Source organism: Lithobates pipiens, unplaced genomic scaffold, assembly GCF_037356315.1.
Source record: "Lithobates pipiens isolate NorthernLeopardFrog02 unplaced genomic scaffold, aLitPip1_a1.2 Scaffold_18, whole genome shotgun sequence".
Lineage (NCBI taxonomy): Eukaryota > Metazoa > Chordata > Amphibia > Anura > Ranidae > Lithobates > Lithobates pipiens.
The window spans coordinates 333,536,164-333,560,988 of record NW_027507758.1 but is presented as its reverse complement, the minus strand read 5'-3'; the positions used below and the strand labels follow the sequence as shown (position 1 = coordinate 333,560,988).

Sequence of the window (24,825 nt, the reverse complement as noted above, 5' to 3'; positions counted from 1 at the left end):
TATGCGGTTATAAAAATCCCATTTTCTTTATCATACATCATGGGACACAGAGCCTCAATTACTTAATGGGACGTCCCATAGCAACTCTACTCGAGGGGAGGGAGACACAACCCGTAGGGCACCACCAGACCTGAGGACTTATACTGCTGCCTGCAGCACACTGCGCTTGAAGACGATATCCTCATTCCTCCTTACATCCACTCGATAACATTTTGTGAATGTATGCACTGAAGACCAAGTTGTGGCCTTGCAGATCTGAGCCATGGAGCCCTGGTGACACACTGCCCAAGAAGCAATAACCGCTCTGGTAGAGTGCGCCTTAACTTGAAAAGGGGCAATCTTACCCCTTAAATCATAAGTTTGAATTATCACTTGTTGAATCCACTTAGCAACAGTGGATTTCGACGCTGCCTGTCCTTTCTTAGAACCCGCTGGCAGAATAAATAAGACATCAGTCTTACAAATCTGAGCAGTTGCCTTTAAATAGATTTTCACTGCTCTTACCACATCAAGACAATGTGGTGACTTTTCTTCCCTGGAACATGGTTTTGGAAAAAAACGACGGCAGGACAATATCTTGGTTCAGGTGAAAGGCGCAACACCACTCTGTCCTCATGAATAATCAAGTATGGCTCTTTACAAGTAAGAGCAGCCAATTCCGAAACCCTCCTTGCTGAGGATATAGCAACCAAAAATACCAGCTTCCTTGTCAAAAAGATTAAGGGAATATGCTTGCTGTATCAGTTCAAATGGCTGTTTTTGTAACACTGACAAAACTAAATTCAAGTCCCAAGGGCTTAAAGGTGATTTAACTAGCGGATAAATCCACATCACCCCTTACATAAAACCCTGGACTAAATAATACGTAGCAAGCGGTCTTTGAAATAAAATCGATAGGCTGAGACTTGGCTCTTAATAGTACTCAGGGCCAATATCTCTATGCCAAATTGCAGGGTGCCAACCCTTGGATTCACATCAGGAAACATAAGTCTTCCAAACACTATAATAATAGTTCTGGAAGCTAGTTTCCTTGCATTAATCAAAGAAGAGATAACTGACCCAGAAAGCCCACATTTCTGCAGAATGTGGTTCTCAATAGCCAGGCCGTTAAATTTCGCGTTCATAAAGTAGGATGGAATATTGGCCCCTGTGAGAGCAGAGCTGGTCTTAGTGGGAGGGGCCATGGACCCTCAACTGCCATCTTTACGATTTCTGCGTACTATGACCTTATGGGCCATGCCGATGCTACCAGAATTACCATCTTTCTTTCCAGCTTGATCCTGCAAAGAAGTCGCGGCAGCAACTGAATAGGAAGGAATGCATAGATCAGTGAGAACTGATCCCACGGGGTTATCAGCGCATGTGTTCCACATGCGCGTGGATCCCTTGTCCTGGACACAAAGTTGACTAACTTCATATTGAATCTGGATGCTAGAAGAGCTATGTATGGAGTCCCCCATCTTTGGCAAACAGCCCGAAAAACAGGGTGAAGAGACCATTCCCCCGGGAATAACTGCTGGCGACTTAAGTAGTGCGCCTGCCAATTCTCCACTCCCGGAATGAAGACTGCCAATAGGCAGGGAACATTTTCTGTTAGTTAGATAATGGTTCACCTCTGAGAGACTCTTGGTGCCCCCCCCAGTGATTGATATAGGCAACAGCCATGGCATTGTCAAATTGGATCCTGACAGGACAATTCTTTAACCTGGAAGTCCAGGTTTGCAGAGTCAGATGCACTGCCCGAATCTCTAGGATGTTGATGGGCAAGGCTCTCTTGGTTCTTGCCCACTGTCCCTGGACAGTCGTCTTCTCTAGCACTGCTCCCCAGCCTGAAAGGCAACTGTTACTACTTTCCAGATAATTGGTCTGAAGGATTTCCCTTTCGGCAGATTCTGGGTTAGTAACCAACTGAGGCTTTGGGACACTCTTGAGGACAGCTTGGATCGTTTTGTTCCAAGCAGACAGGATACTGTTTTGTAACAGTCTCAAATGGAAATGGGCATAGGGAACTGCTTTGAATGAAGCCACCATCTTTCCTAACAACCTCATGCAAAGGCGAATTGAGGGATTTCATTTCGACCTGACCATCTGCACCAACTCTCGTATGGAGCTGATCTTTGCTGGAGGCAATTACACCCTTTTCTGGGCTGTGTCTATGATCAGGCCCAATACTCCAGCTTTCTCAGCTGTTTTAAGGAAGACTTCTCTAGGTTGGGAATCCAACCCAGACTTTCCAGGTAACTGGTAATGGGTACGTTTTGCTCCAAGCGAGCCACTGACTGGTCTATTAACAATAGATTGTCTAGGTATACCAAGACTGTTATGCCCTGTGCCCTTAGCCTGGCTAGAGGTGGGGGCCAACCCTTTTGTGAACGCCCGGGGTGCTGTAGCTAACCCGATGGGCAAGGCTACAAATGGAAAGTGCTGTTCAACTTCGAACCGCAGAAATCTCTGGTGAGCAGCAAATATAGGGGCATCTCTGATGGATGCCAGAAGTTCTATACCTTGTAGGATGGAAACTACTGACTTGATCGACTCCAATGCGAAAGGAGTGGATCTTCAGGAACGGATTTAGATTCCTTAGATCTAGAATGGGTTTGACATTCCCTTTTGGTACCGTAAACAGGTTTGAATAAAACCACAAACCTTGCTCTTCTGTGGGGACCTGTATGATCACCCCCTGAGCAAATAATTGGTCTAATGCTTGAAACATGGACTGCCTTTTCCCTGGCTCTTTGGGAACATTTGATCTCAGAAAACGAGACGGTGGAAACTCCCGAAATTCTAGTTTGTATCCTAAAGACACCGTGGAGAGAACCCATCTGTCCAGAATTTCCCTCTGCCAGACTTCTGAGTATTTCAGAAGTGTTTCCCCTACTCTGGTGAGGAGGAGACGCCTCTTCATGATGAAGCTTTAGAATTCTGCTTTGCAGATTTGCAGCCCCATGTCTTCTTTTGTGCCCGACGCTGAGATTTTTCTCTAGAGTCTGACGGCGGAGGCCATCAACACAGCTTAGAGGCAGATGCCTCTGGCGTAGGAGAAAAAGTCAGTTTAAATGAAAGACATACTTTTTTTGACTGGCAAAAGAGTACTCTTTCCACTAGAAAATGTCTGGATGTATTTATCCAAATCATCAAATAGCCACTCCCCATGAAAAGTGAAACTAGTCAGAAGCTTTTTGCAAGGTGCTTCGGCTGAACGCCTGGTGATAATAATCTTTCATAGAGTCTATAGCAAAACATAATGCCTTTGGTAATTCAGCTAACTCACGGCTCTGTTGTGCAGGGACCTCTTTAAGAGCTTCTGAACTGGTCCTTTAAGGACTGATAAATGCCTATTGCTGCGACTGCAGGCCGAGTAACGGTCTCTGCCAAGGAAAAAGAGGATTTTAACAAGAATTCCAGTTTCTTATCTGTTGGATCTTTGAGCATTTGCGCATTGTCTACTGGACAAGTTAAACTTTTATTCACACTGGAAATTGCAGCGTCAATTGCTGGAACCTTCCATTCTGAGAATCTTTGTAAGGAGAAAATGCTTATTCGGATGATCCCATTCAATATAAATAAGCTTTTCTAGTAATGCATGGACAGGAAACGCATGCAAAGGCTGTAAAAGTTTCAAAGAACCCAAGGAAGAAATCAGACTTTCAGCTAACCCTGTTAGGGGTAAAATGAAAGCGGAGTGAACTCCGTAAGGATTTGTACCTCAGATTGTGAAGCTGAAACATCAACTGTATCCTCAGCAGAGGAATAGTCGGCTAGTTTTTCCTCTCGATTGAGGGTAATATCTCATCCTGTCCCCACTGTTCCCTCGGTAAGGGGTTTGAGGTGGCGGAGGGGCATCTAGCATGCTTACCATTCCCTTGGATGGAGGATGCGATTAAAGCTGCTAATCTTCCTTCTAAGCCCTGCAAGGCAGAGGAAAAAGCATCTTCAGTCATGCATACAGGGGCTGAAGTGCGATTAGTAGTTGCACCAATCGGTTCCAAAAACTCCCCCCGGCTTGCCATAGCTGGCATCGCCGGAGAGGATGACAGTGTGGAGGCATGACTGGAGTTCTCAGCGGCTGGGGGTGGAACTTTTGGTACCTTGGTAGTAAACCTGGAAGCCATAGTGCTAAGCATAAAAGCAGAGGCACTCTAAGAAACATACTATTTGCTGAGCAATAGTAACAAAAAACAATGGCAACATAGATTAAACTGATGCTAAACACTGTCTTTTCCTGTACTGAAAACGCACACCCCTCACATTGCTCCAGCGCTCCTGTGGCAGCTCTTCATTTAGCTGCTCTAGTAGACACATCTAGTGATAAGGGTCCCTCCTAGACCTCTCAGGCGTAAGCCTGATTGCCTTGCGCTTCACAAGGATGCAGAGTCCACACACAGTGCCAACCACTTTAGCCACGCCCCTTCATCAACCCACCCTCATCCTCTTTCAAAATAAATCTCAGCCTGCGCGAGAACGGCACAGCTTCGGGTCTCAGAGAAGACAGATGCCGCATGGTGGCTGCAGCCCCCTCCCCTCCTTCTGGTCATTGTCTATGTGAAGAGGCTTCTTTGTAACAAAAGAAAACCACCCTGGGGGGTGTATGGGGGTCTTGGCAGTTTGAGGTTATTACAAGTGTGCTGTCATACTGGGAATGTCACAATGCCTACTGCTTACAGGATGTAATTGTACCTTCACAGTACATGCACCCTCAGCCATGCAGTTTCCCCAATTGGGGGGGGGGGGATAAAGACCCCCCCCCCCCTCCAGATGCTAGGACACCCACACTGTTGTAGCACAGATTGAAAGGTTATGTGTAGTCTTACTGCCTCTAGAGAAGACTTTAAGGCAATACATTACATATTGAAAGAAAAGTCATAGGTGGACTTTGCAGTTCCTAAGCTTTTCTCTTACCTTTACCACGCTGCAAGATACTGCTGAAAACAGACAGATCCAAATTTCACCCACCGCGGTGGGCAGCGTAGTTAAACCTTCAAAGGCCGAGTCCCTTAATAGGGATTCTACTCCTTTGGACCTGTATAGCACCCCGCAGGACAACTTTAGGTAATGTAGCAAGCCCAAAAAGAGTCCTGGTTCCTAGGGTCCAGCCCTCAAAGGGAAGCGTTACAGGCATAAACTTGTTCTTCTATGGGAGGCCTGGGTATCATCCTGTGGCTGCAGTGACATGGATGGATCAGGTTGTGGAGGTTTTTATTAAAATCCAGCATGGATCCCTCCTGGAGCTCCTCAGTGCACATCTTCACTTGTTACCAACACCTTAGACACTGGCGAAAAAGCTGAGGTACTCCTGGAAGGTTATATAGGGGAGTCAACTTCCTGTATTAGGTATACCAGTGTCAACACCTGTAGGTGGCCCATATCCCATAAATTTTTTAAGGCTTTGTGTCCCATGATGTACGATAAAGAAAAAGCATTATTTTTGGGTTTCACTGTCGGATCTTATCTCGCTTGCGAGGGTACCTGCAGAACTGGTCGGACACGTTGGACCATTCATTTTTGGTCCGATCCTCTGTTCAAAAGGGGGGGGGGGGGCTCTCAGCCATTTTTGGGTATGCTGTATCAGGCCATGAGAATTCTTCCTCGGAATGCAGTCTAGCCTCCTTCCCCTGTTTTAGGACCCCGACTTTATACTTGTGGGACCGTTTTTTGTGCATCTGGAATGGTCTCTCCATGTTATTCTACAACCACGAGCTGGGCTGTCAGAGTGTTTGTCGCCGATGACTCAATTGGTTTGGCCCCCAGAAGTTTTTTTTCTGCCCTAGTTTGCGCATAATTCATAAATTTGCCCAATTCTGGCAGTTACAGCCACATAGGGACCGGTTGGTCAGAGAGCTCAGAGTCGCAGAGGATTTGGCCATAACTAATTTTTCTATCAGGTGGATCGGGGGTTGGTAGATTTCTCAGGTTCCAGACTTTGGCTGTAATGCATATTGCCACAGCATATTGGCCTTATTCGCCAGCAAGTTCCAGAATATATCAGATGTTCTGCATTACAGGCCCCTGAAAACTCCTCACAGGTCATACATTTTTGCGGTTCACCCCTCTCAAAAGCTCCCATACCAAGAATAGACAGACCGGCCAGGGGTTTGTGGGAATTTTACAGAGCTACTTAACTGGTGTCCCTTTTGAAGCGATTGATCTTCAATGCAATTATTTCGCAGGGGCTCCTTGGGTCAGCCCTTGCTCCCTTACCCCCACGTATCCCATCACTGCTAGCAGTTCATTCTCAGGTCTGTTTTCTCTGTAACTAGGCTTAATCCAAATCATTACAGAACATTTATTTGGGTTCTGGGCAGTTTCGCAGGTTCCTATGGTTGGGAAAGGGCACATAGAAGAATCTGAGTTAGCTGCACACCCACTGTCGTATTGAAAATACAAACTGGAGCTTTCCCCTTGGGGTTTTTAAGGCACGCAATGAGAAACGAAAAAGTTGTAAAAAATTGTTGATTTTATTATCCAAAACACTGATGGTTTAGCATAAGGTACACAAAATGTTTTAAAATATGAGCTCTGGTATACATTGTGCGAAAGGCTTTTTGTTGGTAGAAGGTAATGCAAATACAATTTTATGCCAAACAAGATACATTAAATGTGATGGGAATGTATTTTTAAGATCACACTCTGGTATACAGAATACACCAATGTATTTTGACCTTTGGGAAGATTATGGTCTTCAGGGGGAGAAGGGAAAAATGATTTCCACATTTCTGTAAGGATCACCTTCAGGAAGGAGGATGTGGGGGTTGTTTTAAGCAAAGTCTCTGGCCTGTGCGGAAATAGCCCTTGGTGGAAAGGGTAATATATTATGAACAGAAATAAATAATGGTAATTGTAATGTAATGAAATGCTTCAATTTGTCTTTTTTGGTATACTTACAGAAATGTGGAAATAATTTTCCCCTTCTCCCCCCTGAAGACCATAATCTTCCCAAAGGTGGAAATGCATTGGGCTATTCTGTATACCAGAGTGTGATCTTAATTAAATGTCATGGGACTTTATTTGTATTTAATGTATCTTGTTTGTATTTGCATTTCCTTCTACCAATAAAAAGCTTTTCGCACAATGTATACCAGAGCTCATATTTTAAAACATTTTGTGTACCTTATGCTAAACCATCAGTGTTTTGGATAATCAAATCAACTATTTTTTACAACTTTTTTGTTTCTCATTGCTGCTTAAAAACCCCAAGAGGAAACCTGCAGGTTCCAAAAAGGAACTTAAATTTGTGGGACGCTGGAATTCCTCCTGTTATAGCTGATACATAACAGATACGTATACTGAAGCCCTCCGGGCGTTTGCTAATTTACTAGACTGATCGTTACCTACCCTTAATCAAGCTCTCTCATCACCTATACTTTCGGGTCTTTTTTGCCCTCTTTTAGCAACACTGACCAGCTAGGCCAAGGCACACCGCAGGTCTCGGTAGTTAGGGTATTGCATTCTATATATAGTGTGCGTATACATATATATTATATATACACATACATACACACATATATATATATATATATATACACACACACACATACATATATACATACACACAGAGTATATTTGATATGCACATGTTTATTAGGTTTGAATGACAGCTCAACACACATTCTCCCAATGCTAGTCTTCATTTAAATATAATATATATTATACTATTTGTATGTTGCGATCATATCCCAGCTTAACTTGCCGCCAAATCACATACATGCACATCATTTTGGGTAAGTGGTTGCACCCGGGTGATGCCTGCAGCCAGAGCCATCACCCCGGTACAGATTTTTTTTTTTTTTATTATTTTTTATTTTTTTTTTTTAGAGTGGGCGATCGGCTTTTATGTTGGAACAACCAATTCGGCCAAGTCTGGTGGATTTTCCACCTACAGACAAGGGTACCTGCAGGAATGAACCACCACTATGATGTGGACCTTTTTTTTTTTTTAACTCGTTTCATAAAAAGTACTGGAGTTATGGGCATTGTATTATGCCCATTGCTTGTGAAACACCTTGAACGTGTATAGGTATGTTTATGTATAGTCTTTACATTTCATATCTTATGGATTTTGAAATCTATATTTTTTCATTAAAGATTCTCTCAGAACTTTTAATACATGTATTTTCTCACATGTCAAGACAGTCTGTTTTGTATCTCATGTGTTGTATTATAGCTAGACTCTGTGCTTCTCACTTCTCATCTTCACATCTGTTGACAATTTGTAATCACTTGATTTTAATTGAACACATTGCTGACTGGAGAGGAGCAGTAGTCATGTGTTTTTTTTTTTTATGTATAAATGTTAATGCTTTTCAACAAACTTGAACAAGGCTTATCGCCAAAACTAGTCTGCTGCTGACTATACTCACTGTGAAGGATTTACAATAAATAGGCTTGATGTTATGTAGTTGCTTGCTGCTGCTTCTTTATCTTGTTGACCGTATAGAGCCACACAGCTGTAATCACAAGCAGCAGTAAGAGGAGGGGACGGCCCCTGCACCTCCACCACAATGCCAAGGTCTCCCGTACCAGCAGGAAACCCGAGCGACCAGCTGGCTGAAGTCCTGAACAAAGCCGGAATCGGCTTTGATTGGGTCTCCAATGCAGTAACCCGGAAGTGACATCACGGCGCCACTTCCGGTTTACTCGGCAGCCAACGGTGCCGATTTTATAAAATCGAAAACCGCTGATCTTGTCGTTTTGAATACTTTTAAGTGCAAAAAAGGGGTTTGGGGTCTTTCATATATGTTTGGGAGTTCTACGTAATTTTCTAGCAAAAAACACCAATTAGAACTTGTAAGCAACAAGTGTCACAAATAGGATTGGTCCTGAAGTGGTTAAGTGTCTCTTCTCCAGGGAGAATAAGATTTATAGTGTTCCTTATAACAGAGGTCCTCCCGAACCCTTATTAAACTTGCCTGCCCTTCTCTGGACTCCCTGCAGTTCCAGCACATTCCTGAGGATTGGTGACCAGAACTGGACGACACTTAAAGATGTGGCCAAAGCAGAGTTTTGTAAATAGGTAGAATTATAGTTCTATCTTTTGAGTACATCCCCTTTTAATCTACGCTAATAGTCCGCTAGCCTCGCTATCGCTGAGCCTGTGATCTACCAGGACCCCCAGATAATGTTCCATCCTCAATTACCCTTAAAAGTTTCTACCCCCTAGCGAGTAACATGCATTCATATTTTTAGCTCCCAAGTACAGTGCATCTGGAAAGTATTTACAGCGCTTCACTTTTTCCACATCTTGCTATATGTTCCAGCCTTATTCAAAAATGGATTAAATTCATTATTTTTCTCAAAATTCCACAAACAATACCTCATAATGACAATGTAAAAGAAGTTTGTTTGAAATCTTTGCACATTATAAATAAAAAAATGAAAAAAAATTTGCATTAGTATTCACAGCCTTTGCTTAATATTTAGTTGAAGAACCTTTGGCACCAATTACAGCCTCAAGTCTATTTGAGTATGATGCTACGAACTTGGCACACCTATTTTGGGGCATTTTCTCCTAGTGCTTTTTGCAGAACCTCTCAAGCTCCATCAGGTTGGATGGGGAGTGCTGGTGCACAGCTGTTTTCAGCTCTCTAAAGAAATGTTTAATCAAATTCAAGCCTGGGCTCTGACATTCACAGAGTTGTCCTGTAGCCACTCCTTTGTTATCTTGGTTGTGTGCTTAGGGTTGTTGTCCTGTTAGAAGATAAACCTTCACCCCAGTCTGAGGTCAAGAGTGCTGGAGTAGATTTGCATCAAGAATGTGTATGTATATTGCTGCAGTCATCTTTCCCTCAATCCTGACTGGTCTCCCAGTTCCAGCCGCTGAAAAACAACCACACAGCATGATGCTGCCATCACCATGCTTCACTGTAGGGATGGTATTGGGCAGGTGATGAGCAGTGCCTGATTTCCTACAGACATGATGCAAGAGTTCAACCTTTGTTTCATCAGACCAGAGAATTGTATTGGTCTAAGAGTCCTTCAGGTGCCTTTTAGTAAACTCCAGATGGGCTATCAAGTAAATTTTACTGAGGAGTGGCTTCCGTCTGGCCACTTGACCATACAGGCCTGATTGGTGGAGTGCCGCTGAGATAGTTGTTCTTCTGGAAAGTTCTCACCTCTCCACAGAGAAACGCTGGAGCTCAATTTGAGTATCATGGCAAAGGCTGTGAACACTTCTGTACACGTGAGTTTTTATTTTTGTTTTTTATTTTTAATAAATTTGCAAAGGAAACAAACTTTTTCACGCTGTCACTATGAGGTATTGTTTGTAGAATTTTGAGGAAAATAATGAATTTAATCCATTCAGGAATAAGGCTGTAACAAAATGTGGAAAAAGTGAAGCGCTGCGAGTACTTTCCAGATACGTTTTTCAATATTAAACCTCATCTGCCATATAGCTATCCTCCCTTTATTTTAACTAGGTCCTCTTGTAAGTTATTCCCTGGTTAGCTTTGTATCAGCAAAGACTGAGATTGGAATAAATAGTCCAAACTCTATATTTATGAGCAAGTTAGAACAGAATTGGTCCCAAGACAGAACCATGGGGTACCCCGCTCATAACTGCAGACCATTCAGAAATATATGCCAACACCACCCTAGGACATGTTCCCGTAACCAGTTTTCTATCCTGGTACATGTTCTCATCAATGCCAAAAGAGCTTAATTTGTAAATTAAGCATTTATGGGGTAGTATAAAGAATGCCTTAGTGAAATTCAGATATGCCATGTCCACAGGACTTCCTCAATCTAGATGACAGCTTAGCATAGAATGTCTAAAGGTTTGTCTGGCAAGAGCGGGCTTTCATGAATCTCATTTAGTTGTCATGTGTTATATCACTAGCCTGTAATAAAAAGGCAATATAATCCATCCAAGGTCTAAATGAGTACTGTAAAATGTCAGCCTGCTTTCTCCCAAAATGTGGTGTATGACCAAAGTTAACTATCAGTAGAATGGCAAAAATTAGGAACCCCCAAGACTAAATATTTTAACACTGAATCTCCTCTTTACATCAAGGCATGTACACATTATAGCTACCTTGTGGTTGACTACACATCCCTTTCATCTTGCGTTTCAGAGACTTCTCCTTTTCCAGGTTTTCTTTGGGCACACTGTTCTTTTTAAGCTGGGTGGTTGTCATTGGCTGGCTGATACTGCTTGGAGTACTCTGATTTCTAGGATGTTTAACTGAGTTTTCAACTATTGCTACTGAAGAAAAAACGCAACATAAAACATATTAGTTAACATGTAAATAACTTATTCTGAAATATTCTTAATAGTACAATATATGTACAGTACCATATAATAATCACTGTAGAAAACTCCCCTTGTATAAACTATCCTGGGCATGTTTTTAGCACTAGATGTATTTCTAATGAACAGAAAAAAGCTCTCAAAACAATTCACTTTGCAGTCGCTTTCTAGGACACCTTGCTAAATCTTAGCTCTATTTCCATGCAGAATTAGTTTATTTCCCACTAAAGGGCAAGCAATTTTGGTTTTCCTTCCCCCACCTATCAATGGGTTGTTGGCTTATATTGCAGAGGTTGCTTGCGTCCCCCAATCTGTACATACATGAGTTAAAAACCCAAATCAGCTAGCGATACACATCTACATTTTAGAATACTAACTTACAACATACCTGTTTTTCCTGGAGCTGCAGCATTATTCAATCTTGTTGTCATGGGTTTAGGTGAAGATGTAGATGGTTTATCAGCAGAAACTGGCTCTATAGAACGCTTGTAACTCCTTGTGCGGGCCAATGGACTGGATTCTGCTCCTTTGCCATTTGTTTGAGCAGCTGGCACCTTTTGAACTGCTGAACGTGGGTTGGGCAGTCCTGAAGGCATTGCTGCGTTTTCCTGCTTTGGCTGTTTCACATATTTTCTTTTTCTTTCAGGACTTTAATAAAAGCACAAGTTACATATTAAAACCACCAAACCTTATATTAAAAATATTTAAAAAATGCTACATAATGCTTTTAGAGCACATTTGCTTTTCTTATGCTTAAAATGTATGTACAAAAACAAACCCAACATGTACTATAATAGTAAAGTGGCATTTGGGTTACTAAAAACGTTGCCAAATTACCTAGATGCTGCACTGCTGGAAGAGCTACTTCGATTCCTTTTATTCTTGCGTTTGGGTATCGCGCTCCTCTGATGAAATTTCATGGCAGAGCGATAATCTGTTAAAATAGTGCCGGCACGCTCCTCAAAGAATGCAGATAATCGCAAACTCATGCTATAGATCTATAAAGGAAAGGTAAAGCAGGAATTGTAATAATGCAGGAAAACAAGCAACAATTATCTTATTAATCAAAGGTTTATACTCATAAGATTTTGTATACCTCAAAACCTGAGAAAAAGCATTTCTGTATGTACTGTAAAACCCTTTTCTTGGATTCTACCAAGAGACATAGCATGTTTTAAGCCATTAGGGTGTACTGCTGCATACAGAAGGATTGGAAGGGCAAACAAAACTGCAGACCAGCCCAGGTATAACCTTTAATACGCCCATGCCTCCATTATTCCAGCACAGCATTACCGAAAGCATGATTATAAACACAGGAGAGGTGAGACCTGTGTTTCTCAACGGGCTCCAAGAAAGTATTTAATTTAATGGCGAGTACAAAATTCTATTTCCTTTGTCATCAGTTGAGGGACACAGCAAGTCTTAAAACTTTGGGATGTCCAAAATAAGTACAAATGAGGGGTGGGCAACACAGCAACAACTGGCAATAATCCCAAACTAAAAATAACTGTAGACTGCCTACAGCTCAAAAAGATACCTTAAGGCAGGGGTGTCCAAACTTTTTTCAAAGTGGGCCGGATTTGATGAAGTGAACATGCGTGAGGGCCGACCATTTTGCCTGACATTCTTTGAACCATTGAAAATTCGGTCTAAGTGTGTCCATCCGAGCACCAATACACGGCCCAACAAGAATTCTCTTGCCTTTGTTGCACTCGTTCCCAACACACAGACGAATGCTCTGCACTTTAGGGGGCACCGTTAATTCTTAATGGTACCCCACACATTGGAAAATGTAGGGTGCTTTTGGTGCAGTGCAATAAAAAAAAAAAAAAAAAAAAAGCTCGGGAACTTCTTGCCCTGCATTTTTGTGAGTAGGAAAGTCCATTGAAATTAATGGGCTGCCCTACACACAGTACGCAGCCACAGATGTTGCATTTATGGGCTTAAAACAGGTGGTGAGGAGGCAACATAATGCCTATTTACCGCCATTCAAATGCCTCTGCAAAGAGATCTGTGCATGGATTGCTTTTCAGAGGAGCAGCAGTCCTGGCTAATATCACACACAAGCCCTACAAAAGCAGTTTTGATGGTATAAGAATGGGGGGAGGGGGGTCCGGATTAAAAGTAACATACACACAGACACAAGCACACAAATGCAGGCACACATACAGACAAATGCACGCCGCACATACATACAGACACATGTGCACACACACACACACACACAGACATACATACAGACACATGTGCACACATACACATACTTACAGACACATACAGAAATACATACAGACACACATGCACACACATACAGACACATGTGCACACACACGTACATACAGACATATATACAGACACACACACATACACATACACACAGACATACATACAGACACATGTGCACACACACATACATACAGACATACATACAGACACATGTGCACACACACATACATACAGACATACATACAGACACATGTGCACACACACATACATACAGACATACATACAGACACATGTGCACACACACATACATACAGACATACATACAGACACATGTGCACACACACACAGACACATGTGCATACAGACACATGTGCACACACACATACATACACACACATGTGCACACACACATACATACAGACACATGTGCACACACACACATACACATGTGCACACACACACATACAGATGTGCACACACACACATACAGATGTGCACACACACACATACAGATGTGCACACACACACATACAGATGTGCACACACACACATACAGATGTGCACACACACACATACATACAGAGGTGCACACACACACATACAGATGTGCACACACACATACAGATGTGCACACACACACATACATACAGATGTGCACACACACACATACATACAGATGTGCACACACACACACACACACACACACACACACATACAGACACATGTGCACACACACACACACATACATACAGACACATGTGCACACACACATACAGACACATGTGCACACACACATACAGACACATGTGCACACACACATACAGACACATGTGCACACACACATACAGACACATGTGCACACACACATACAGACACATGTGCACACACACATACAGACACATGTGCACACACACATACAGACACATGTGCACACACACACACAGACACATGTGCACACACACATACAGACACATGTGCACACACACACACATACAGACACATGTGCACACACACATACAGACACATGTGCACACACACATACAGACACATGTGCACACACACACATACAGACACATGTGCACACACACACAGACACATGTGCACACACACAGACAGACACATGTGCACACACACACATACAGACACATGTGCACACACACACATACAGACACATGTGCACACACACACATACAGACACATGTGCACACACACACATACAGACACATGTGCACACACACACATACAGACACATGTGCACACACACACATACATACAGACACATGTGCACACACACACAGACACATGTGCACACACACACATACAGACACATGTGCACACACACACACATACATACAGACACATGTGCACACACACATACAGACACATGTGCACACACACACAGAGACACATGTGCACACACACACAGAGACACATGTGCACACACACACAGAGACACATGTGCACACACACACACACACACACACACAGACAGACACATGCGCACACACACATACAGACACATGTGCACACACACACATACAGACACATGTGCACACACACACATACAGACACATGTGCACACACACACATACAGACACATGTGCACACACACACATACAGACACATGTGCACACACACACATACAGACACATGTGCACACACACATACAGACACATGTGCACACACACACACATACAGACACATGTGCACACACACACACATACAGACACATGTGCACACACACACACATACAGACACATGTGCACACACACACACATACAGACACATGTGCACACACACACATACAGACACATGTGCACACACACACATACAGACACATGTGCACACACACACATACAGACACATGTGCACACACATACAGACACATGTGCACATACACACACACACACACACAGACATACAGACATACATGCACACAAATACAGACACATGCATACACATACATACATACATACATACACACACACACATGAATAAAGGCCTTTTTAACACTAATCTAGCTTGTAGTACAGTACCTTTGCAGCTTCCTCATTCAGCCGGGTACTGCACTGTAGGGGGAAGCAGAGAGCACAGCACACTCCTCTGCACTTTACTTTCACTTTTGAAGCTCACGGAGCTTCTCACAGTGTCGGGGATCGGCTGATCTGACAGCCCTGATCCCGCAGCACAATAAATTGAGAAAGACCAGGCGGGCCGTTCAAAACCGGACCGCGGGCCGCAATTGGCCCGCGGGCCGGACTTTGGACATGCCTGCCTTAAGGACTTTATACCTGATAAGATGCCAGCTTCAGGTATAAACGTCAATCTGGTAGAACTTCAAAACTCGAGAACAGAAGACCAGCTGTGCAAATCCAGGAAACCCTTGCCAAAAACCCCACAAGGCTTTTACAGCCCTGGTGGAGTGAGTCTTAACAGGAAAGAGAATCAGTTATAAGATGAGCCACCTGGAGATGGACCCTTTAAGAGTAAAATCTGGAAAGAAGCCCTGAAAAAAGCTTGCACAGCCCAAGCCATATCCAGAGAATGAAAGGAAAGTTCCTTTTGATAAAAAGGAGCCAAAAGGAATGTGAAAACAATGTCCTGTTAAAGCCGAAAGTCAGACTACCTTCAGCAGGGTTCGTCTGGGTCTTTACCACCTAGTCCCTATGCAAAATCAAGTGTTTTTTTTTTTTTTGCAAGATAAGTCTACCAGTTAGAATACTTGTCTCACAGAGGTGATTGAAACAATGAGCTTTGGATGTGGTACAGTCTAAAAGCGAGGCCGAGGACGACCACGGCAGACACCTGCACATTGGACAAAACCTTCAGTAGCATTGTAGAGAAGAGTCTTGAGTAAAAGCTTTAAAGAAGTGCTATAAAAATCACAGCTTGAGAAGATAAGCTAGTCTAGGTTGTCACTTTACAGATCTGCGCAAGTGATATTCTGGCTCTATTCTGGCTCTATCAGTTCAGAAGGCTGCTAAGTCTCTTTCAGACTGTGCTTAGATTATTTCTGACAGGAAAGACCTTGATATATTTTTAATTTTTTTATTAACAACCTTGCAATGGTGCTTCTGGTTGTTCTATTCTCTGAACCTCAGAAGTGAATAAGGGCAGAGTTTGACACTCCTCAGTCTGATAATTGTCAGGAAGGCCATGATGGCTCTTTTTTCCAATCATGACAATGTAAAGATGCTTCCTTTTCCTTAGGCGGCTTGTCACAGAATTGTTGAATTATAATTTCTATGGAATATGGACGAAATATGGAAGAAATCCATTATCTACTCCAAGGAATATTCTGTATGCAAACACTGTTAAAAAAAAAAAAAAAAAAAAAGTTCTGCAATGGAGGAGGTCCAAATTTAGTTTACCCCTGGTGGCTAGTGCAACTAAAATAGGATTTTTGTACTCACCGTAAAAAATTTTCTCTGAAGTTCACTGAATGACACAACACCCTCCCCTCCTACTACCGGAGTACGTTTATACTGCTTGTTGACGTACTGAGCTGCAGGAGGCAGGCTGAGGGGTTATTACCTGGACGGAACTGTAAAGTTCTGCTCTTCACATGTATTACATGTTATTATGCCTTGTCCTCTCCCGAAGGTGGCGTAATAACCCTACGGTCAAGATTACTGGAGCTGTGTCAGTCAATGAACTTCAGAGAAAAGAATTTTACCATGAGTACAAAAATACTATATTTCTCTTTCGTTCATTGACTGACACAGCTCCAGTAATCTTGCCCGTAGGGACGTCCCCAAGCAGTGTCATAACGAGGGGTGAGAACAGCAACATAAGTTCACCCACAACCAGAGATGCTCCCTAACGGGGGAGTTACCATCTGAACCAACCGCATCGGAACTTGCGGTCAATGTATGCATCAGAGCGCATCAACATTCAAAAGGGTAACTCTCTCTTAACAGAAGAAAGTGTAAAATTGCAACATTACACGGCCGCCTGCAAAACTTTACGGCCAAAGCAAGCATCAGAAGATGCGCTTACATCCACTTTGTAGAACTTTATAAAAGTGTGAATGGATGACCAAGTCGCCGCCTTACACACTTTAGCAACTGACGATTCATTTCGGAAAGTCCAAGAGGTCCCAATTGCCCTGGTGGAATGGGCCGTGACAGCAAAAGGGGGCACCTGCCCCTTTAAAGCGTAAGCCTGGACCACAATCTGTCTGAGCCACCTAGAAATGGTGGCTGATGTAACCGCCATCCCTTTTTTTCAGACAAGCCACCGAAACGAACAGAGAATATGACTTCCGGAAGGGAGCCGTGGAAGACAGATATACCCTTAGAGCCCAGACCACATCCAGGGAATGGAGGGGCACCTCCTTAAGATGTGTCGGCTTAGGACACTGATATGCAAACACAATGTCTTCATTGAGATGTAAGGCCGAACCCACCTTCGGCAGAAAAGAAGGTTGTGGACGCAACACCACCTTATCCCTGTGGATAACCAGATAGGGCTACTTGCAAGACAAGGCCGCCAGTTCAGAAACCCTCCTGGCAGATGTAATGGCCACTAGGAAGACCACTTTCTGAGAAAGAGTCAACAAGGGAATTTCCCTGATGTTCTTAAACTGCAGCTTCTGATGCGCCAATAGCACCAGGTTCAGATCCCAAGGGGGCAAGGGTGGACGCACCGCAGGGTGTACATGTCGGACCCCTTGTACAAAGATGCTCACTAGAGAGGGAGATGCCAGGGGTCATTGAAAAAAGACAGCCAAGGCTGATATCTGTCCCTTGATGGTGCTTAAAGCCAGATTCTGGTCTACTCCTCGTTGTAGGAACAGCAGAAGCCTGGAAACGGAATAGGTGCGCGGATGCCACCCCATCTACTCACACATGGAGATATAAGCCTTTCATGTACGATGGTCTATCTTCCTAGAAGATTTCTGTGCCACCAACATAGTTGAAATCACCAAGTCAGACAGGCCTCGGTTCTTTAGCACCTGGCTCTCAACAGCCATGGCGTTAAAACCAGCGATGGTAAACTAGGATGGAGAATCGGACCTTGAGACAGAAGGTCTTCTCGCATCGGTAGCCACCAGGGAGCGCCCGCAACCAGGCGTACTAGGTCGGCATACCAGGGACGCCGAGGCCAATCTGTGGCAATCAGTATCACTGGAATTCCCTCAGCCTCCACTGTGGAGCAGACGTGGTAACAGTTTTAGCGGAGGAAAGGCGTAGATCAGTCGGTACTGAGCCCATGGAGTCACCAACACGTCCGACGCGCCCGCCCAATTATCTCTTGCCCTGGATACGAACCTCGGCACGTTTCGATTGAGTGGGGAGGCCAGGAGATCCATGTCTGGTGTGCCCCACCGCAGGCACAGAGCCTGAACACCTCCGGATGCAACGACCACTCTCCTGGGTCCAGCATCTGGCTACTTAAGATAGTCCGCCTGCCAGTTTTCTACTCCTGGTATGTATATGGCCGACAGGGCCGGTACATGTCGCTCTGCCCACCGAAGGATGTGAGCGACCTCCTGTGCTACAGCAGAGCTTCTTGTTTCTCCTTGATGGTTGACATATGCCACTGCCGTGGCGTTGTCTGAGTGGATCCTGATCAGACGCCCTCTCAGTCTCATCAACCATGTGGAGAGGCATAGCCTGATTGCTCGGAGCTCGAGCACATTGATCGGCAATTGTTCTGAGTTTACATACTCTGCGTCCACCACAAGCCGGCATTTCTCTAACATCAGTAGTGGACAACGCTGAGAGGAACAGGAAGGACAGATGTGGACCGGATTACTGGCTGACGTCCTTAATCAGATACACCAGATGACCTCTCTTGTGATAAATGCCTACTTTTAACCTTCTAAATGTGAGTGCAAATCTTACTACTGTCACATTGTAAATAAAGTTTTTGGAAAAAATCTGCACCCAGAGGCGCCCCTCTCTTCTTCTCTTTTCATCCATTGTGATCACTGTCCAATGCAGAGGTAGGAAGAACGACTTCCCGGACCGAAGTGCTGGGGATCTCAGCCATCAGAGCAGGGAGTCCCTGACTGACAGGCTCACCCAAATCTGCCGATCCAGTGATAACGGAGATTTGTGCCATTTTTGGGCGGCACAGTGGTGTAGTGGATAGCACTTCTGCCTAGCAGTAAGAAGGGTCACTGGTTCGAATCCCAACCATGACAATACCTGCTTGGAGTTTACATGTTCTCCCTGTGCCTGCGTGGGTTTCCTCCGGGTACTCTGGTTTCCTCCCCACTCCAAAGACATGCTGCTAGGTTAATTGGATCCTGTCTAAATTGTCACTAGTATGTATGAATGTGAGTTAGGGACCTTAGATAGAAAGCTTCCTGAGGGTAGGGACTGATGTGAATGTACAATGTATATGTAAAGCTCTGCGTAAATTGATGGCACTATATAAGTAACTGAAATAAAATAAAATTTTGTCAATATCTCCTTCTGCTAGACTTTGGTGTGAACCAGGGCGTACGGTACTGCCTCGAAGGATGCCACCATGAGACCCAGAACTCGACTGCAGAAGCGCAGCGAGGACCACCAGCGGTTCATAAACAGCTTCACCGCAGCTCTGAGAGTCTGCAGTTTGTCTGAAGGGAGAAACTCTTGCTTCCACAGAGTCCAGCAGTAAGCCTAAGTACTCCAGTCACTGAGTCTGCATAAGCACCGACTTTTTGAGGTTCAACAGCCACCCAAATTCCTGCAGGGTTTGCATGGTGATCACCACATCCTCCTTTAATTCTGAGGCGGAAGCTGCTCTCAAGAGGAGATAGTCTAAGTAACCCATGATTGCGATCCTGTGTTGTCACAACAATGCCAAAATTGGAGCCAATACCTTGGTAAACACTCGGGGTGCTGAAGCCAAGCCAAAAGGGGAGAGCCACAAGTGGGCCTCCTCTACTGCAAATCGCAGAAACCTCTGACGCCTGAGGCATATGGGTATGTGCAGGCACGCGTCCTGGATGTCCAAAGACGCCAGAGAGTCCCCCTGATGGAGTGTATCGACAAGTGAGCGAACCAATTGCATTCAGAAACTCTGTACTTTTACAAAGCAATTAAGGGCTTTCAGGTCCAAGATTGGATGTACCCCTTCCTTTTTGGGGACTACAAATAGATTGGAGTAGAACCCCTGAAACTTTTCAGATTCAGGAACAGGCACTATCACCCCGTGGCTTAGCAGGTCCCATACTGCCCCCAACAGGGCCTCCCGCCGAGCTGGGAGTAAGGGTATGCTGGAGGGGGAAGAATCTGTTTGGTGGCCAAGAGAGAAACTATCTTGTAGCCCGATGAAATCAGTTTGCAGACCCAGTGGTCCGACAGCCGAGAGGCCCACCAGGCTGCAAACTCCCGAAGGCGACCCCTCAACCGAGTGACGGGCAGGGGCAAACCATCAAGCAGAAGCATTTTTGTTAGGCGCATGTCCAGGGACGTTTCTGTCCCTCAGTAGTTGCCCTGTTGGACTGGGAGCGTTTAGCCGAAGTCCCGGGCGGACGGAAAAGTCTCTTGAGCGGAAAATGAGGGTCCTTGCTGCGGCGTGGCTCCTTACTCTTCCTGGACTGTGAGAGCAAGGTGCTCTTCCCACCTGTGACATTCCTAATAATGCCATCCAACGAGACTCCAAATAGCCGCTCACCAAGGAAGGGTAGATCCATCAAGGCTTTTTTGGATGCCTGGTCCGCAGACCAGCATTTTAGCCACATCAGGCACAGCACCACTGCTTACACTGAAGCCCTGGAGCACAAGGGAAGCGTATGCAGGACAGTGTCACAAACGTACTTAAAGCCGTGCATTAACTGGTCTGCTAGTTCCACGCAGACTGGAGTAGCCTGCTGCTCCTCCAATTCACGGTGCAAAAGTTTTTCCCATTCAGTAAGTGTCTGCGACACTAGTGCTGTGGCCAGTACTGGTCGTATTGCTGACCCCCCCACCATAAACAAGGAATGGGCCACTGCTTCAGCCTTCCTGTCGGTAGGGTCCTTAAATGCAAGAGTCCCTTCTACCGGGTTAGTGGTTACTTTGTTTAACCTTGATACTGGGAGGTCCACGACTGGAGGAGCTGACAATTTTTTAAGAAGGCTCACCTCAAAGAGGTAGCGTACCGCCATTCTTTTAGGGGCCGGGAAGGTCCGCTGCGGGCTTCCCCATTCCTTGTATATGAACTTATCGAAATAAAGACATCTTAGGTGTACGGGCTGGCTTACGGGAAGCAAAAGGGACCACTACTTCAGCAGAGGATTCTGCTGTATCCTGAATTATCAGGGTATCACGCAAAGCTGTGATAAGTGCTCCAACTAGCGCTTTGTCTTGCATGGACCCGGATGGGGAATCATCCTCACTGTCCGATCGGTCCTGGTCAGCATCATCTATCAGGGCAGGGGCCGCCAGCCACTTTAGGGCCAGAGTCTGAGCTCTCCCCGGAGGACACTTTTAACCACCTTTGCGCCTGCACACAGCCTCCACCCAGGCAACGAACGTTTCAAGGACCGTCGAAAAAGTGTCCAAAGGCACTGCACGCAGATGAGCCGGTTGCAATTGCATGGCGTTCTGGGGAATTAACACCAGGTTCTGAAGCCATACTGACCCACCCTGTCTGCCACCCTTGGGGACTTAGGACAGATGCACAGTCCCACCCTCCTAGCTGCTGCAGATTGAGGGGCCCCCACCGCAAGACTCACCACCCCGACCGAGTGCTGCGCCATCCTGTTACAGGTGGCTGTGTCCAGAGCAAGAAAATGCGCTGTTCTGAGCTACAAGGACCAGCACTGAGGATAAAAACCGTGCTGAGCTACAACAAAATGGCCGAACTTTGGGAAAATGGCCCTTGACCATGCTTTCCACAGAAACTCAAAGAAAATGGCCGACAAGTAACTGTACACAGTGAATGAACAGAGATAATGGCGGCAGACATCGCTAAATGGCAGCAGCACATGCACACTAGACACCAGCAGAGACCAAAGGCAGCGCAGCCTCCAATCCAAAATCAAAGCCCCCTGGAGGACCCCGCTAGCAGCCCAGCAATGCAGCATCCCCCACGGGGGGGGGGGGGGGGGGATAGGGACAGGGAGAGAGTAGAGGGACCCCCTAATCGACCTCCCAGGGAATACCCAGCTGCTCAATCCCGCCGGGGCAGGAAGAGCTGTACTTACCATCCGGACGAGCTGGGGACATCCCATCACAGACCCACTCCCGAGCAGTACTGGGTGGCTGCTGGCCACGGCACACTATGACAAAGACATCGGTAGTCCGGTCATATGTGTGCCCCGGAGCATTGCGCTCAATGGCCGCCCGTGGAGCCTGAGGGGTATGTCGTGGCAGACCCAGCGCGTAGTTGGGGTCTGCACACGCTCGCGATGGCCAGGCTGGGGTGACTACAAGGATCTAGATTATCCAGCCTGTCACCCAGCCGGCTGTTGATAGCAGATCACAGAATCTTAAAGCTTGCACAAAAGGCAAAATCCAGGTGCTAAGCAGAAAAAAAAAAAAAAAAAAAAACTGAGCAGCAGGAGGCAGGCTGAGAGGTTATTACTAGAGGGACCGGCCCCTGAGCGGAACTGTAAAGTTCTGTTTTTCACAAGTATTACATGTTCTGTCTAGTCCTCTCCTGAAGGTGGCGTAATAACCCAACAGTCAAGATAACTGGAGCTGTGTCAGTCAATGAACGAAAGAGAAAGTTATGTTTAAGGTAATCAACCTGGGTGAACATAGTACTATATTTTTAAGGCACTGTTAGCACCACAGCTATAGGAAAGGGTTAGCTGTTTTCTGTGTGTTCTTTTTGAGAAGGGATAAAAAGAACCTAATTAGCTGATCGTTGGCTAACTTTTGGACAATAAAAATATTAGAGCTGATACTTGTTCTTTAAGTGTGCCGAGAAAATTTTTATCTGCTCTGTCTTTGGAAAATTCTAACACTGAAGCCATTTGTGAATGAGAGCAGCCTGTGTTTTTGAACAATCCAAGCTTTTTCCTTTTTGCAAAAGGTATGTGATTTTTTTTTTGCAGCTAGTACGGAGTAAAGAAATCCCTTTTTCTGAAAACTATTTTCTCAATGATTCCTGTTCATGTAACAAGCCATTAGCTTGAAAATCTGAGTCTTTGGTGCCAGATCAGTCCCTGGTCTCTTGGGATGCCACACGGTCTTCCAAAGTAGCGGCTGAAGCCTCACCGTTACCTGATGCAATCTGACCATCTACGTTACTTTGTGGCTTGCACCGCTGCAGCATCCGTTTAAAAAAATGGCATCACTTTTGCCCTTGCTGTTCCAGCTCACAAACACCTGCGTAATGTGCACACACCTTCATTCGGTCTTAAGTGCCTGCGCTGGTGGTCATAAGACTGTTCACACATGCACACATCTGTACTGCCTATGCTGGTTTACCACTTGCACCGGTGGCTCCAAATGGACTCAGCTGCTTCCTCTGCTGATTCCATATACTCCAAATGTGCCAGAATATACAGTAATGTGTAAGGGTTTTAGGCAGGTGTGAATACATGCTGTGAAGAATGCTTTCAAAAGTATATATATTATAAATTGTTCATTTTTATCAATTTACAAAATGCAAAGTAAGCCAATAGAAGAAAAAAAACTAAGTCAAATAAATTTTTGGTGCGACTACCCTTTGGCTTCTACCAGCATCAATTCTTATGCTTGCACACTTCGTACATTTGCACAAAAGTCAGGTATTTTGGAGGTTTAGAGTCAGGTGTACGATTAATCAATTATAACGGTTGTAGGTTGAAAAACAGCCATTAACTGAAACAGAAACCGCTGTGTAGGAGGCTTAAAACTGGGTGAGAAAGAGCCAAACTCTGCTACTAAGATGAGGTTGTGGAAGACAGTTTCATGTGAAAGGTCATTCACCATGACTAGACTAAGCACAGCAACAAGACACAAGGAAGTTATACTGCATCATATATAAAGAAAGTGTAGCGCTATATTACAAAAATTACCACAAAATGAGTCTGACTCTAGTGCATAATTATATCTAGTGATATAAACATAAGCTTATACAGTATATAATTTGAAATTTATATATATTCTGTAGAAAGAACTATATATAAAGCACCCAAAATCAAGTGAGACGTGTAAATATAATCAAACAAAAAAGTCCAACAAAGTCCTTCGGTGCATATTAAGAGTGCATAAAAATAATCAAATCCGGGTGATTTTCTGTGATATATAGACAAATGTGAATGTCCATGAAAGAAAATCCAAAATGTGATTCCTTGAAACGAAAAAACACCACCACCGTCACCGTGATAGGGAGGAGGCTTACCAAATAGTTTGAACCTGGCGGGGCATGTGCCACCCAAGTCAAAGCAAGCTTTATCAATAGGACGGATCCATCGGGTATATTCCCATCTACTGCATCAA

General features: G+C 44.6%; 1 protein-coding gene across 2 annotated transcripts in view; it reads right to left on the bottom strand.

Moving 5' to 3' along the window:
• The window catches only part of PHIP (PHIP subunit of CUL4-Ring ligase complex), a 232,351-nt gene that overhangs the window by 4,432 nt on the left and 203,094 nt on the right, over positions 1-24,825 (bottom strand). For both annotated transcript variants that reach the window (XM_077487347.1, XM_077487346.1), the window contains 3 exons: positions 12,083-12,243; positions 11,634-11,893; positions 11,030-11,200 (listed from right to left, as the gene is read on the bottom strand). In XM_077487347.1, the coding sequence (XP_077343473.1) occupies positions 11,030-11,200; positions 11,634-11,893; positions 12,083-12,243 (592 nt within the window). The remainder of the gene's footprint in view (positions 1-11,029; positions 11,201-11,633; positions 11,894-12,082; positions 12,244-24,825) is intronic.